The sequence below is a fragment of the Lineus longissimus genome, chromosome 13 (assembly GCF_910592395.1).
Source record: "Lineus longissimus chromosome 13, tnLinLong1.2, whole genome shotgun sequence".
Lineage (NCBI taxonomy): Eukaryota > Metazoa > Nemertea > Pilidiophora > Heteronemertea > Lineidae > Lineus > Lineus longissimus.
Window position 1 is genome coordinate 6,713,993 of NC_088320.1, and position 17,200 is coordinate 6,731,192.

The window sequence follows — 17,200 nt, forward strand, 5'->3', positions numbered from 1 at the left end:
TCGCGTTCCATAGAGAGGTAGGGAGGCGGCGGGTTTGCTGGTGTGCTGCTAGTGACCGCGCCGGCGCAAGGATTCGGGCATGATGGTCATGACAGACCAAAGCTCTGACACCCCTTACACCAATAACACCGATGTGGAGTAGGAATACATATCAAAATACTGTCGTTACAGCAATGGCCAAAAAGATGGAATTTCTTGTCTACTAACAGTAGGGCTTAGTCTGCCCTTACGTTGTGAATCTAGACTGTTCACTATTGAACTTATGGACTTCGGGCTTTGTACTCATGATGTTGTATTCCTACCTTGCAGATGAAATTGACAATATGACTGTTACGATTGGTCAACTTGTTTTTTCCATTCCTCGCCCAATGACAGTGTCTCCGACTCCGCTGGCGTCCCCCGACCCCAGACCATCTGTTCGCCGACTATCCTCGATCCTAATCTATCATCGCATTTTAATTATACGATATCTTCCATAAATCCATTAATAGTTTAGCAGGCAATTCTGCTTACAGGAAATGGCGACGAAATGGTAACATTTATCGCTCGTTTCATACCAAACCTGCCAAAACCTTGTACACATCAAAGGAAATTCGTTATAGAGGAGTATACGGGTGACTTTGGTAAGTTAGATTGAAAGGGAATGAAGCAAGTTTTTGGGCAGGTGTATAGCAGGAAACGAGGCCGATATTTCTTGCCAGAAAACGCGGCTATTAGGGGAGTAGATTATCTTCGGGTGATGTTCATTCAGGGTGCTTTATTAGCATGTGATTGGCGATATATACGCCTACAACTAGCGCCGACAATCAGGTAAAGGATCTACGTTTATGCGCCAACTTATTCGCACTTTGATCAGTTTAACGCAGTGAAATAAAAATACTCATAAATTTTTTGTACACAAGAAGGTAGTTGTTCTGCTTGAAATTTCAAAGGGTGTAGTGGTCGGGCTACTGCTGCCATGCATCGCCTTGATAATAAAACAATGAAAGCAGATGGTCACTTTGATATGACATTAATCCTGTCTGAAACAATATAACATTCTTGTATGCATTCAAAGATCACGAAGATCAGCTTGTCCGTGTCAAAACAATCCTTAAAAATTGATGAGATTGTTTGCTAAAGGCAGGGGTAATTCAACGTTAAACATCAACAAATGTATTCCTTGGGAGATATTTCACATCAGTGTATACAAACATAAATTGCTCGCGATAACAATTCCAATTGAAATTTATCCCTAATAGCAATCCTTGTCACCCGGCAAGTCGGAAATTACGACATTACACAGAAGTCACCTGCCCTGCCGGAAACTGCTTAATGTGTATTGTAATTACTATTCGGATCGCGCAAATTGTTTTTACGGTGTTTCGTATTTAAATGTTTTCCCGAGTTAATTCTTAACACAATTCCAACGATGATGTCTGACTGTTTTCAGTTTTCTGAGATAGCAAACGCTTAATATGTAACATCAAAAATCAACAGTGCAGTGCCCATCCGTTGAACAAAACTGAGCGACACTTTTGGTGGTTCTTCTTCCTCTGCGTTCGTTCTGTAATTTGAGGTGTTTTTCCCCTTGGAGTATTCCTCCTCCAAGGTGGAACGAGCGGGGTTTATTTGGGTTTTTTTTTAAGGTAGGGATTGAAGTTGAATCAGTGACGCCATCATTTTATTCTACTTCTTCTTCTTCCTCGTCATGGTCGATATATGGTTGAAGTATATATTCAAATTCGAAATACCCAGCACTAACTTGTTAGTGGTGAGCATGCAAGTATTAGTTGACAGATAAAAATATGTACTTTTGATGTTGAATAAAATCTAAAATATCAGTTTATCATGCGTTTATCCAACTGCGGCAACATGAGGTCAATACTTTTTTCCAGATGGTACGATCTCAATAGCTTCATTATTCAAACTCAAAAGTATATTAATCTTTTTGTGTCACCTAGTATAAGCAAATTACGCCAACAGCTCTACAGGTTGTTTTTCAACCTATGTCCTACCCGAGTCTTCGAAAGACTCGGGTCCTACCAAATAACCGCTCGGAACAAGTGTAGTTATTACACCACGGCAGGAAAACGCTCTCATTGGAATCAGGCAATGAATGTGATTGCAGAAGAAGTGACGGACAGAGAGGAATGGAGAAAGGGAACTTAACTAGCATCTTCCAATCAGGTAGCTGAAGATTTGGCTTCATGCAGTTTTGGTACGCAAGCTACTCCGGGAGTAGTGAAATAGTAACGGTACCAATCAGTTGACAATAATTTTGTTTATTCCTCGTATCAACCATGTATTGAATATATAAACATGTGTTATGATTATTGCACATAGCCATGATCCTGGGAGCTATTAGGGAATCTTGTACCACGAGGCGATAGCAAGGACGATTGTTTTTCAAGAACTAGGTGACCGACTACATGTAACTATCATGCGAGAGTAGTACATGTAGCAGTGAAGATTTGGACCCCGGAAGCATGGCCTTTTTTTTTCTTTCTGACGACTATTGTCATTCCCTTACATTACGGGAGTCATCAAAATTGTCATTCGGAGCACGAAATATATACGGTCAATTACAAAGTTTTGAATTCGCCAGAAACGAAAAGTTCATTTCCAATGCATCATACTCAAAACTGCACATCGTAGTTTCGCGAAAGTGTCAAAATATGTATTCCGTTGAATGAATGAACTAACGCATACGTAATGACACGATATACAGAGTTTCTTCAACTGTCTTTTCGGATCACTGAAAGGCTGACTACAAAGGTTATTGTTACATCTGAACAAAGCTTGTACATTCGTTGCCTTATTAGATAGAGATAAGCATATCCCAAAGGGAAAACCCAACAAAAGCACAAAAACGGTCAATGTCATGAGGAAAACCTGTTAGAATTGTGATGAAGTACTTTGTCATTAGGCATAACACTATCAAATACCATTTTCTTAAAGATACGCACTTGATATCTGCACTCATGATATAGTGGTTCATCAGACTGTAAGTTCGAAAAAGTATACGACTCCCGTAAAATTGTCCAATTTTTGAAATCGCCATCCAACAATGCGAGGAAACTCTATCAAAATTGTAGTGTACCAGGTACTTTGTCATAAGGAATAACACTATCAAGTACAATTTCCTTGTAAACTGTTTGGCTACAATTCACACTACACCTCTACCCATGATTGTGGTTCATCGTATTGAGAGTTCGAAAGAAGTACACGGCTCTCCGTCAAATTGTCCAATGTCCGATACCGCTATCCAACAACATGGAGGATTAGAGAATATCGCACCGTGGTGATTGAATTAGAACACATTCGGAGCTGAACAGTCTGCATGCATCAGATGTCAACACAGAATTACTCCAAGAAGAATGCACTACTCATGCGATTTCTGGTGAACGACGAACTCGGTTTTCTTCCTTCACAGTTTATTCCTCAATGATGAGAGATACGATTTCATGCCAGAAACTATCCTCCGTACTTGTTACGCGAGCTGATACGGGTGCCCAATGCTCTGAGGAGTGGGGAACTGAGTGGACAACGTTGTGGGCACGGTGGTCTGAGGTTTGTAATAGCATGCACCGCAGAATCCTGGATAGTTGCTTCCCATCTGATAGGGGGTGGTCGAATTCGCAAGGCCTAGTGCTCTGAAAGTAGTGAAACACGACATAAGGTTATGATTTACTTGCGGAAAGTTCGTCACGAAATATGAGCTATTTTGTATTTTTTTAAAGAACAATTCACATAGATACGAAAACACTGTTCCCATTCGAGCCTAAAAATCATTTTCTTTCATGAATTTCCCCGATGCATACCGGGTAACTAACAATGACCAATCACGTCGACAATTGCAATTGTTCACTGTAAATTAAGGTGTGGCCGTAGCTAGTTGCTGTGTTGTTGTCCTAAGTCGGAAGTTTTACCTCTGGCCCAAAAGGCTGTGAAACTTGGACAGACAAGTCTCCAATGCCATGGTATGGTTAACCGCAAATACTCTAAATTGGCGCATACCGAACTTAACGATGAGGCTCTTCACTTTGATGTAATTACATTAGGCGGTTACCTCATGTGCTGATCCATTTGTGCCTTCTCTATCCTTTTATCTTTGGCGCGACGGTTCTGGAACCATATTTTTATTTGTGTTTCTGTCAGGTTAAGCATCTCGGCCAACTCGAACCTCCTGGGCCGCGTTATATATTCCGTCCTGTGGTACTCCAGCTCTAACTTTAGGGTCTGTTCGCTAGTAAAAGTAGTCCGCTGTCGTCGTGGTCGATTCTCTTTCCGGCGACGACGGGGAACTGGAAGAAATGACCTCATTTTATTTTTTTTCAAATAATACAAATAATTTGGAACCTAGTCTTCTTAATAGAGAGGTAGACCTTAATAGGGAGGTGTCCGCTAATGGATGTTCGACTGTATTGGTAACCGATATGCCAAAGGTTTGAGTTACATAGGCCAAGGTATGTTTTATCATGTCTTCGAAGTGGACTACCAAGGAGAGGTACAGAAGATGTGTTGACAGGGCTAGGGGTTTTCCTCCGCTCCAGGAGATTGAAAGGCCCAAGCACAACGATTCAGGTCCGTGATACACGATTGAATGAATGATGATGGAGCGAGGTGGACGGCGCCTAGCCAACCAGCTGGAGCTGGGATTAATCTTAAAAGGGACTTTTTTGAGGGGGTTATCAGCGCAGCAACCACGGTCACTATCCGTACGGAGTAGTGATAAAGTGAAACTGAGTTTAAGTGGTGCGCCTCTAGGTCGAAGAACATAATGCAGTTATGCTCTTCGTAGAAGCGAGTGAAAGAGGACTACACTCGCAAGAATCAAGATGATATAATGAACATCTGAAATGTACAGCGATGATACAACATGCTCACTAAGACAATATATAATGTCATGGAATACTTCTTATTACATACAACATTTACATAAACATGTGCGTTCTACTTACATAAACCAAATCCAGGCGTTAACGAAAATTCCGACAATCCTCCAAACATTGACTGAGTTGGGTACATGGACAGGTTATTTGCTTGACTCCGTAACGGGTCCATTGAAAGCTGAGTCCTTGAATGAATACCAAAGCTGCCGGAGTCCATGAATTTATTTGTTGATTGGCTGTTATGAGTTGGTGTGATTGTCGTAAATGCCGAGAGGCGTCCTTCACTTGAGGTTGTGACTAGACTTCCTAAGGGGTTCCCCTGTAAAGGGGTTGACAACTGGGATAGCCCAGGCGAAGAGTTAGGCATTGTGTTATTGAGTAGCGGCGTTGAGGGTCCCTGCATCGGTGAAGTAATTGGGGCAATAGAAGACGAAGCCACGGGAAGAGTCGGTAACGGGTTAGTTAGAGATGTTGGTGTCAAACTCATCGGGTTTCCAGTCCCGAAAACACTCTGACAAATATCCCTGCCCGTTTCAGAAATCGGTGGTTTCACGTCGAGCATTTTTTCGAAATTCATGATGTATTTTCCAGTTTTACGGACGTCGATATAGTTTGCTTTACCAAATCCTTAAGCGATCATTTTCGTTTCGATATCAACAGAATTTTGTTTATGAAGTGTTATCCAACTGTGCGAAATCCTCCAAAGCTGTACATTCACGACCATCATCAGACGTATAGGCTGTTCTTCATATCCTAGTATGTTTCGCTGCGGAACAATTTCAAAGACAATGGTTGGGAACTGTTTTGCAGGCGATGACTAGGTGTTAACAGAAGTAACAGACTCGTATCTTAATGCGCCAACATCATTCATAATTATTTCTCGTCAGATTTCGTTCCAAGAGTACAATCAAGAGTCCGTAAATGTTCAAAATTACCGACAGTTCTTAGGAAACTGTCTCAAAAGACAAACTGTCAGTCTGAACAAGCAATCAATTCCTTAATTGAATTCGACCTCGAGTTATAGCTCATTAGGAAACCATGTGTACGTTATCAAATGCCGTAACGAATAAAGCCACGTTTTGAGAAGTTTAACAGCTTTTATAGCCTCGCCATGCCCTGAGAACCTACGCATGACACGTCTTTGTCAGACAGCCGCTTCTCCTCATCACTATGCCCGAATTGCCATAAGATTTATCAATGTTTTGTTCTCCACCAATCTCGTGGCTCTAACGAGTTGACGGCCATGCGCAGACGGCCCCATTTCCGCAGCTAATTACTTCCGAGGATTTGATTGGTCGGCGGTGTTGTTTATTTCAATTTGCTTGGAGACGATGTGTGGTCGATGACAAGTGCTAATAGAACGTGATGGTGACTTGAGCAGGTTGCAAGAGAAACTAGGGGAGAGCACGTCACTGGGCGTGGCTAACCAACATTTTCAGTCAACTCACAGAGTGATTGTCTGTGCTTACCACCTTCCTGGAAGGTCTATAATATTCAGCTCGAATACAGTTTTATTTTCAATCCGAAGTGCGATTTGGAAACAGGCAGTGCGCATAAGTCATCGTCGATTGAAATTGAGGTGTCAAACCTATGGGTCAGCTGTCTGCAGAGTCAAAACCCGGAACTTTCTGTCCCGTTGGGCTTCATCTTGGCGAGCTGATTCGTTCAAGGTGCGTTATTTTAACAGCAACACTACGCTCACTATTCTTACATCATTGGCCGGTTTTTATATGAGGATTCACGTTGTCACTTGTCCTAGTTTAAGTGTCACGTGTCAGTTGTCACGTGCAGGTCCGTTAATTGACATATCATATATACTTCAAAATATGATATAACATGACAAGAGGGTAAAACGTAGTGTCATCCTCTTTGGAAATTAGTCGTTCGTTTTGAAAGCTACATGAAGTAGGGCCGTTTAGACGGGACCAAGACAAACCCGACCAGACTAGACCAGATCAGATCGCTCACGACGTCATGAATGACGCATTAATGTCTCGGAATGACGTGAATATGTAGAGCGAACCAGACCGGGCCAGACGAGATCACATTCGTGCACGTTTACACGACAGAGAGATGACGATGCTGATGCAGAATATGATCGAAATACGAGACAAATACGAGATCTGGGATTCATAGTGTAATCAAGATCCGTTTGGTCCGTGTAATCGGTCTTTGTAAGAAATTTCAAGTGCGTGTTACCGTTACTGCAAGACTGGTGCTGTTTTCCACTAGCGTGACGATATGAACAGTGAAAGGCCGGTGTAATGTTTTTGAGTGTTTCTGTTTTTGAGTGTTTCCCCTCATTGTTCGGGAACGCTCAAAAATAGATTGACGAGTTTTTCTGTGTATCCCCCCTATTGAAAAGTCATGGTCTCTCTAGCTGCCTATTGTTTGGAAACACTGAAAAATGGGGAACAACCACAGATGTTACACCGGGATCTAGATGGTGAGTTCTCCGCAGTTCCTGAGTACACTACTCCACATAGAAATGCGCGAAATTTATCTTTCAAAAGCGCTTTTAAATGTTGCTGCTCGCATATCTCAGTCGCCAATGCGAGAAATTTTCACAGAATACGAAACATCATGTCTCCGTAATTTAATCATCAAAATAGATGATATAGATGTATAGTCTACCTGAAAAAAGGAACAGTTCGGGTAACTCTCTGGTCGAAAATATGATTGTCGATATAATTCTTCTGAGGTTCTTATTTAATCTTATTCAGTTTTGTTTACAACAGATTCTTTAAGAAAGAATCTTATAATATTTGTTTTTTTTTCCAAATGTGTATGTATACGGACCTGAATAAGATCTGAGCTGATAATTCTTCATAAGAATAGTGTTTTTTTACATCTGACTTGGAAAATCCCATGTTGAATATGGATACCCCTTCTACCCCTTCTACCCCTGTCAAACAGAAAGAAAAAAAAATCAGTTTTATGAAACCCTGCACTGACACCCACATCGCTGGAAAAAAACCACCCGCTATTCCTCTTTTTGGATTCTTATTCATGCTATAGTTACAGTTAACAATATCCGTCTTTATGCTATTCTCAATGACCGCGAGCGTAGTGGCCTGAGCTGCTTAAAACCACGTGGGCAAGCACAAGGGCACTTCTTAATGATCGTATCATTTCATCGTGTGCATCAAATCCTTATCATTGTCTAATTAAATTTACTAAGTGTGAACGCGTTGAGAGTCTTCAACTCATTAGGGACGAAGTCCCGCAATAGATCACGTGACGCGATGCGACGTGATTTGCTTACGGCGCGTGCGCAACACGTGGCGGTGTTCAATTGCCCGTGTTTAACGAGGTATACTCGGATATAGACCGGTTTGGGGACAATATGGGCAGTCCAGGGGGTTTCGTTGGCTGGTGTACCCGTCGAGGAAGTTCCCAGATCTAACTGGGCAGTCAGTCGTCCCTCGCACGGCACGCTTCGGAAGACGATACGATAAGAAGAGGAAGCGCCGGCATTATCTTTTTATTAAGATATTCCAATTTACAGAAATATCCATCAGAATCCTGGTTTATGCAACCATTATGGTGTATTCGCACGGTAACCGTCGCGGCCGCCCGTTGTTATCAATATTTGCTAACATTGCTGGAATACTGTAACATTAACCAATTAATCAATCATCAATTAATAATATCTGCAGAATAACACTATTATTAAACCGTACCAGCTTTTACTCGAATTTAAGATTACCAAATCAGAAATTACAATTATGCATACTAGATTCATGGCGATAACATTAACTGCATTATATACCTTGCGACAGAAATATATTTGCCAATATTTTCATCTAATTTACACTCTAAAATATAAGAATTTTTAAAGGTATAGCCAACAGCATCCCGTAGAGCTGATAAATAAAAAGACCTAAAACGTTTTTTAGACTGTGAAAAACCTAAAGAAGGTTCCCCCTGAAAGTAAATCTCTAGGATTTCCGACAGGGCTGGTTGGACACATTGGAGCAGGGAAATAAAAATGGGGTCGCCGGTGGAGACATGAATCAGATATATACATTCCCGAGTAAGACCGAATCCGAGCACTCGGGAATGTTCGTGATGTGTATTTGGATCTTCTTCTAAATATACCCGTCACAATCAATATGAAATCAACAATAATGAAAGACACGTGGTAGTTTATCAATACAAAAATCAAAACAACCTCCTATCGACAAGGACCTTTTCTCATCCAATATAGTAATATTCTTTGTGGGGTTACTCAACTCTCCGCATCTATCTCCATCACCATGATAATACAGATAACAATGTATCAGCATGACATCAGAACGCCTTTCTCCTTAAAGTAATCTCATCCCGGCCGTCCGCCCTTGGTTTTTCCTCATGATACGGATTTAATAATCAAACACCAGATAAGCTATCTTCACTCAGGTAAGTCATTGTTGATAATTGACTCGTTCCGCTCTTTAGGAAGAGTAAAAATAAAAATGTGTTCCTCATCCCCCCAGATTCTGATCTTGTCGCCGCCCTAAATATAATTATATTTTTGGTAACATTTGTGCACCACACTACCTTTTGCATAAGAGCCAGACACCAGCAGCCAACGTCAATCCTTTCGTAAAACATGTATATTCGCATAGCAGATACAGGACATTTCAATGAACCAGGCCCCGGCCGACCAGGCATACCAGGAACAGTGAAACCTTCTCTCCAATTAGTTGTTAATGAAACCAATCGACCAATCACTAATGAGATGACGCTGTTGGTGCGGAGTTATTATTCATTTGCTGCGGGATAGAACATGGCGTCACCTGTTGTTTCTCAGGTATTGTCGTCATAACACTTGACGATTATCCTTTATGTACACTTTAATCTGATTCGAGGTATATCCAGCGTCGAAACTCGACCCACTTCCCTGTTTTTTTGAAAAGGAGAAGAAAAAAAACAACATTTTTAACCAGCTAAGCACTGTCTCGCCGCGCAAAAGAACGGTTTTTGTTTCGTGCTAACGATTATGATCGCAGGTCGCGCGCATCGATTGAAATCGCTCGTTTGCGGGCGCTTTACGGTTTAAACAGGTGCTTTGATTGGCGTTATTGTCGGAAAAATCGTCATTAAATTGTTATAATTAGCTTCATTGCCAAGACAAGCACCAGTGTCCTTTGTCTCCTGTCGGCCCGAGAACGTGGTAACTCCGCGAAAGGGTATACTCCGCCGGACTGTGCTACTCTCACACGAGACAAGGTGGTCCTTGCTGCACGGGCATGCCGGGCTTAGCCCAAAGGCTTAGGAGCTACGTACCATTCATATAATAGACGGCAGTAAGACGCGCCACAGAAGATATACTTTTCAGTTAGGTTAGGTTAGGTTGAACAAGCAGGTAAACGTGGGTAAGGTATGCAAACATGAAGTTGTTTTAAAAACGACATGTCTGTACTTGATTTTCGTAAGCTAGAGCTTGAAATCTCGCAGGGGTTCTAGCATCAACTTCAGTTTTTATTTGATCTTTTGTTCTTGAAACCATTGGACAACAATAGTTTCCTCAGGCAATAGTTATGAGCGCTGAATTGCATCCAATGTCATGAATGTGTCCTCAGATTTTGACGGCACCATCAAATTAAATGCCGTCGATTTTTGTTGTACCCAAAGTAGACCAAGAACATATGGTTTTACAGGCATGCAACTGCCGTAGAAGCTTAACATCAGTATTACGTCTCCTGAAGTCTGAAGAAAGACGTACGAAACAGCACCCCAGGCTTGCATGGATGCATAACTGCAGGAAATAATCTATGCGTGCGCGTGAAAACATCACCTGCTGGCGCACCGACAAATCAACATCAACGAAGACATAATTAACGGGATGTCAATGGGAGGCCATCCTCAGTCATCGGAATCAAGAGAGCAAGCTCATCCACACGAAGCCGTAATTAAACCCATTATCTGGTTAAGTGACCAAAAACAGTTGAGCTTACGGGGAATAGTCAATACATGTAACCAGATAGCGCTTTTTGATGGCTGAGTTTGTCTTTGTATGTCGACTAACACCTGACGAACTCCCCGGATGCTCTGATGAAAATGACTTCATTATTGTGATTTAGGTAATGAAATAAGAACACATTTAGAGCAGATCGGGAAGTCCATGTGCCATTTGAACACGATTTGATTAAGGGTTGACCACATGCACCACGACCATTTTGGCTAGAACTTAAAATCCTAGAATTCTTTCAAAATGAGATTAGAGTTATATTCTTAAAAGAATCTCGTAACGAATGTACATATTCATTTACACGGAACTGAACAATATCATAAATACGCATCTCATCATGATTTTCGACCAAGGCAAAGCTATCGCCCCCACATGCACGCGTGCATCGTGCACACAGAGCATTCAAGAGACACAATACAATAATACCAGAATGACCATAATAAAATCATACCCCATTATAATCAACATATCATCAGCTGACCATGACATCAAAGAACCCTATAACAACAGTGATTGTGCTTCAATTAAAAGGCATCCTTGATATACATGCGCGCGCGAAATAGAGTCATTCACGCATCCTCCCATCTCAATTTCTTTGAATATCCCTCTATTAGAACGGCCATTATGTTTAATTCCCGCATGCCGATCTCCCGGCTTTGTGCGTGTTATCAATCCTTCAGTCTTAGAGTTGACGGTCACCACCAGTACCTCGGCATGAATTCTCCATACTCAGATAAAGAAAACAAACTAGCACTCAAAGAGTGTAAAGTGGACGACATCACAATGCGCCCATCTCACGATGAGTGAGACCGCTTGAGGTCATGTCATGGCCACAATTGAAGTGCAGGTTCTTGGCCCCCACGATTTTAATACGACTTCAGTGCTCTAATAATGACATTGATGCGTGATGTCCTGGATGGTATCCCTTTGTGGGGTCTGACAATGATTCGACCAGCTAAGGACCAATTCAAGATGGTGCGAGATCAGGTTCGGCCGCAAGGTCTTACATTTAGCTTGCGCCCCACTCGAGTGATGAACGTATTCACTTTAGGTTTAATTTTTGACCCAAAGGACGACGTGTCATGTATGACGACGATTACGTACATGTAGCCTGCTGGTGGGACAACCAATACCTCATTTTCGACACAACCACGGTGGGTAAATGTATTGGTTTATACCTTTGCAACACAATAGAAACAAGGCCCTCCCATTACAGTGTTGGAGGGGTACAATCTGATAAAAATACTTGTAATAAATGCGGTCATTACGCCCTACAAAATGAACTAATCTTTTGTATGTTTCTTTTGTGTCGTCATTTCCTCTCCAGGTAAGCACGTATTTCCGAGACCAATACTGGGTTTCATTTGTTTCGCGAAGTGTAATTTCCGAAGAAGTAAATGCTGGCCGGGGTACTGGCCGGGACACTGGCCGGGGTTTCGCACTATTCGAGTCACTCGTGGAAAGAATTGATATCGTAATGATAATCGCAGTACACCATATACAAGCCACGACATCGGTCATACACTGCTGATAACGTTCTTTCTGAAGAGATTTCTACCTGCCAATTGTCCCTTTGTTACTGTTGTTAATATGGTTCAACTGAAAAAAAGTCTAGATCAACAGAGAATCACGAGATCGAAGGCAACAAATGGAATATGACGCTTTTCGAAGCGACCAATCAATACGAAATTTTATTCGTTTATTTTTCGTCTGGTAATTGTGTCGCGATTTCTCGGTTGATTACGGACAGGGAAATGATTGAATCATGATTATAGACTGAATCTACAAACCTCCGTGTGGTCTTTAAAGCTGAGTGAATCAGCTGGTGAATCAGCTGACGACACTGCCATTGACCAAGACTTTTCAAAAAGTACACAGGCCTTACAATTAAGAGAAGCAAGACTTTGGCCATTATCAATGACGGCAGCTGTCCAGATAATCCACCCCGAACCTGTTTGATTCAGTTCTTATAGATTTTTCCATCAATATGTCTCGGGGGGGGGGGCCCTGGCACGTGGTGTTTGCTAATAACCAGAGGTAGTTTTGTTAGTTAGTACTGTCACGAGGAGGGATATCATAAATCGAATAGTGTTATTCTTTGTAATTGTGCGGGATGGTAGAATCAAAATATTTGTGACGCAAATTGACCACAGGGGCGCTATGCGCATTGGTATATAAAGGCGTTGTCCCATTCATTCGCAAATATTTTGTTAATCAACAGCCACACTTTTTGACAGAGCAAAGGAAACCTCAGGTACGCCCCAATTTTTACCGAATTTCATATAGTGTTCCAATTTTTACCGAATTTCAAATAGTGTTCCAATTTTTACCGAATTTCAAATACTAGTAGTGCATTTTAAAAAGCGGGCCATTTGCTTTTTCGCTTAGTTTTACAATGTTTGTCGCACTTCTCATATCTAATTTGGGGGCGACGTTTAAACTTGGTTAAAAAGACCTCGGGAAGAGGAAGAGTGTCGATATGTGATCGGAAGGTCAGCCCGGGCTAGAGGCATAGCTGGTGCTCTTCTCAGTCAGTCTAACACGATTGTCTATCAATATAATGTCCAAGAGTCCGTTTTTGTCCTTTCAGCCGAATGATGAAGCTGACATACGCATGTTTCTTGTTGGTTGCTATCGCTATCGCTATCGCAACCTACCCGGTTGATGCGCGTCGGGGTGCACGTCCTCGTTCAAACCAGTGCTGCAAAACGGTCCCAGCCACATGTTCCAAAGGTTTTGTAACACGTAACCGGCGGTGTTGCAAACTGAATCCAACTTTATGTCCCGAAGGTCCAAAGAAGGGCAAGAAGGGCAAGAAGGGCAAGAGAGGTAACAAGGGCAAGGGCAAGAAGGGTAACAATGGCAAGGGCAAAAAGAATGGTCAATAGGGCAATTCGAGTCGAAGCAATGGATCTCGTTGTGGCAACAGGTAGATAAGTACAATGAAATTCCCGGCATGATTACCTACTGAATGTTAAAATTCTGTGTCTCAATTTGTTGTGAGGTGTTTTTTTACGTCTAATATTGTATAGCATACAAATACATTACATGTACATGTATGTGTAAACTGTAAAATATGGATGTCGAGCAAAATCAATGTCACATAACTTATTACTAAGACATGCGTAGCCTTTTGAGCCCAGCACTGGCACGACTTCTAAATCAGTTTTTGAATCTATACTTAATTCTTAGCCCTATTCCTAGAATTTCTTGTAACAAGTATGACCTTGCTCATTTCAAAGTCAAAATAGGCGATAGTTGTCAATGGTGGCTCGAAACGCAACAGCGATTCATGATAATTCTGATGTTGTAAACATTCTAAAAAAAACATACACGATTTTTGTCATTATCTTTATTTGACATCGAATGTATAATCAATGAAATATTCTGCCGTCATGCAAGGCTCATTGCTATAGAATAAAAAGCCATGACTGTAAGCACGATTTACTAACCGCGCACGTTACCTTGACACACATATTGATGGACGAATTATATCAATGCATCCAGAAAGGCAAAGCATCTTCGTCATTTTTCAAGGAACATTTCGAACTTGAATTCTCAGAGAAAACTATTAAGTCAATGTTTTATGTATAACGTACGTGTAAAACAAGCATGTCTTACCATTATTTGTTGATATCAAGATGTACTGATACAATTATTATGTAATTTCAAACAGACTCTGAAAACTCTGAAAATGAGCAACACTGCATGTTTGATATTCTGCGTGCCGAGTATAATAAATTGATATTAGAATGAATTAACGCGCCGTTTTACTGACTCGTTTACTGAGTTTTCTACACAATTTTTGTGTTGGGTTTAACGGTCTTCGACAAATGAACAAAAAACTTTGTAAAAAAAAAAGTCTGTGGTTTTTCCTGAAAAAATTTAGGAAACACCTTAAAGGAGGACACTGGTTTCTGTGACACTGGTGGGCATAACGGAATGGACACGGAGATATGAGTTCTTAGTGTTGGCAATCACATATCATCTGCTTTTTCTCAATAGAAAGCAGTCATTTACCAGAAAAGCCTCATCCTGACGAGTAAAATATGATGAAGGAATCAACATAGAGATGGAATTCATTTTCCTAAAGTTCATTTCGAAATGTCACAGTTAATGACAATTGAAAATCCACTGCCCTCCTAAAACACAGATGGAGTTTTCACCGCCTACACTCCCGATCATCATGCAATGCCATCAATTCATACCCATCAAATTGTGACAGATCAAATTACTGATCAAATGAGCATAATTAGGTCCAGGCGATTCAATTAAAATTTTCTGGCATTTGCAGAATTTAATTATCGGTAATCCATGATAAATTTGGAACTGGACTCACCACTCAAATTCAAAATATCGTAGAAAATGTCGCGATAACCGTTAAAAAAATAATTCTACTGCTTAGTAGTCAAATATTTTTCAAGATACGAGGGGCACAATCGGAATTGGCGATGATGACCAAGCAAAAAAATATCAATGGAATCGACGTCACGTCTTTCATTTTTATACCAAAATTGACACAAATGATCTATTTTGCGGGACGACATCAACTTTAACCTTGTAGATCGTTTTGTTACCTGATAGCATCAGTTATCTGTCAGTGCCTTTGGACACAGCGCATTTGGGATCAGGAATTGACCGAACAGTTGTAGCATCAGGTATGGATTAGTTCATACTTGGTACAAAATGTGGTATTGATAAAATCGAAATCAGCCGTCTTTCGCAGTTAAACTAATGGAATGGCTTTAAAATCGTTGACAACTGAGGACAAAAACAAATCAAGAACATAAACTATCGTCTTTTTATAACTTTGATACATGTTTCTTGACAATCTTAACAAGAGGCCCAAGGGCCTGGCGCTCAGCTGAGTTAATATCATTAATATCTTCCCGGTGTTTAGTTCATTATGCATGAAATGGCATGCTCCATGGTATTTGATATCCTTTTGCGTTCACTACGGTACCAACGTTTTTGGTTGACATAATTATGCCACTGTTCATTCCTCAATCCTGACCATAATTCGGGTGAAATCATCGTATGAAAATATTTACCGAAACATGAAGTTTCGGCCATGAATGAGGATACTCATTGTCATAGCCTCGTTTACAAGTACGAAGTATTTTCCCGCGAATATTCAAAACTGCTTGGCTCCTTGCCAGTTAAATATCATGTGACTATACACAAAATAGAAAACTTTGATGGAAATTGTAAATCATTTTTTTATCTATCAGGGGAAACAAGCTGATGATGATCAAATAAATCATTCATGAGAAATCGTTTTGTTGCTGAAGCTTGCATGACGAAGTTAATGCTAAACCTTTTCTTGTGCTCTACTGCGCCACCGTAGTTTTCTATTTAGACCAGCGATGACGTCATTTCTGGTGATTCCCTACGTTGTCCAATGAGCGCTTTTTAAAATGTGCCATTTGGTATTGTACAGTATGCAATGTATTTTTTCAGCGCTGCCAGTTGCCGAACAGAATGCCGTAGCTCCCTCAATTTCCAATCAATTTTTATGGGAGTGACATTTTTGTATTGCTTAGAATGTCTACTTTTTACCCATGAAAGAATCGTAGAACTAAAACATAATAGGCGAACAGAATCATGCCGATTCACTGCACATACTGTGGGAATTCTCCACTTCAAAATACATCGGCGATGTCATCGCGAACAGAGCATGCACTTCCGATATCGTTTTCACAGAAATGTGGCAAAATTTTCAAGAACTAATTTCTGAATTTAGTCCCTAAAGACCTTATGACTACCACTGAAACGATCTAGTGATAATATCGCCCACCAGACTACTTTTTAAGCAGAAAATTGGGTACTTGAGTGTCATTGAGCTCCAAGATTATTGCACATGGCGTAAACAACATCCCACCATTTTGTCTCTGCTTCGGTATTTCGTACGCCGCTTATAATGCACCTTCCCAATTAAAACCAACATAATGAGGCCTTACATCGTTGATTGAATAGGAACACCACACAAAACACAATAAAGTGGGGGTACAATCGATTACGAAGCTGAAGTGAACAGTGATTTATTCCTATAGAGCTACTGCTTTTGTTGTGTAGCTGCCATGTTTTGAGAACTGGCAAATAGGAGACTTCATTGATGGCTGACGTCATCGGGCGGGAATTTGAATCAGCAGAAATAATTAAAAGGCAGGTAGCGCCCTCTCCTGTTAAAATTTTGAACTTTTTCTCAATAAAATAGATTTTCAAGAATTTTATCTTAATATTAGAGCATATTTCGACTAATTCTGCTGCTCCTAGGCCGATATAGGCCAGTTTCCTTCATGCACTCTCGCTCGCAGGAAGTAGGTCGAATGGCGACAAATTTTGTTTTGAAAGTAGAGTTTGACCAGAA

At 40.9% G+C, this 17,200-nt stretch overlaps 1 protein-coding gene across 1 annotated transcript; it reads right to left on the bottom strand.

The window, feature by feature from the left end:
- Positions 1–2,276: 2,276 nt before the first annotated feature.
- Positions 2,277–6,025, bottom strand: LOC135498079 (homeobox protein rough-like). Its single transcript, XM_064788239.1, has 3 exons — positions 4,944–6,025; positions 4,052–4,286; positions 2,277–3,635 (listed from the first exon to the last, which is right to left on the bottom strand). Exons 1-3 carry the CDS (start codon positions 5,449–5,451, stop codon positions 3,473–3,475), a joined length of 906 nt encoding a protein of 301 aa, XP_064644309.1. The 5' UTR covers positions 5,452–6,025; the 3' UTR covers positions 2,277–3,472.
- Positions 6,026–17,200: the final 11,175 nt, after the last annotated feature.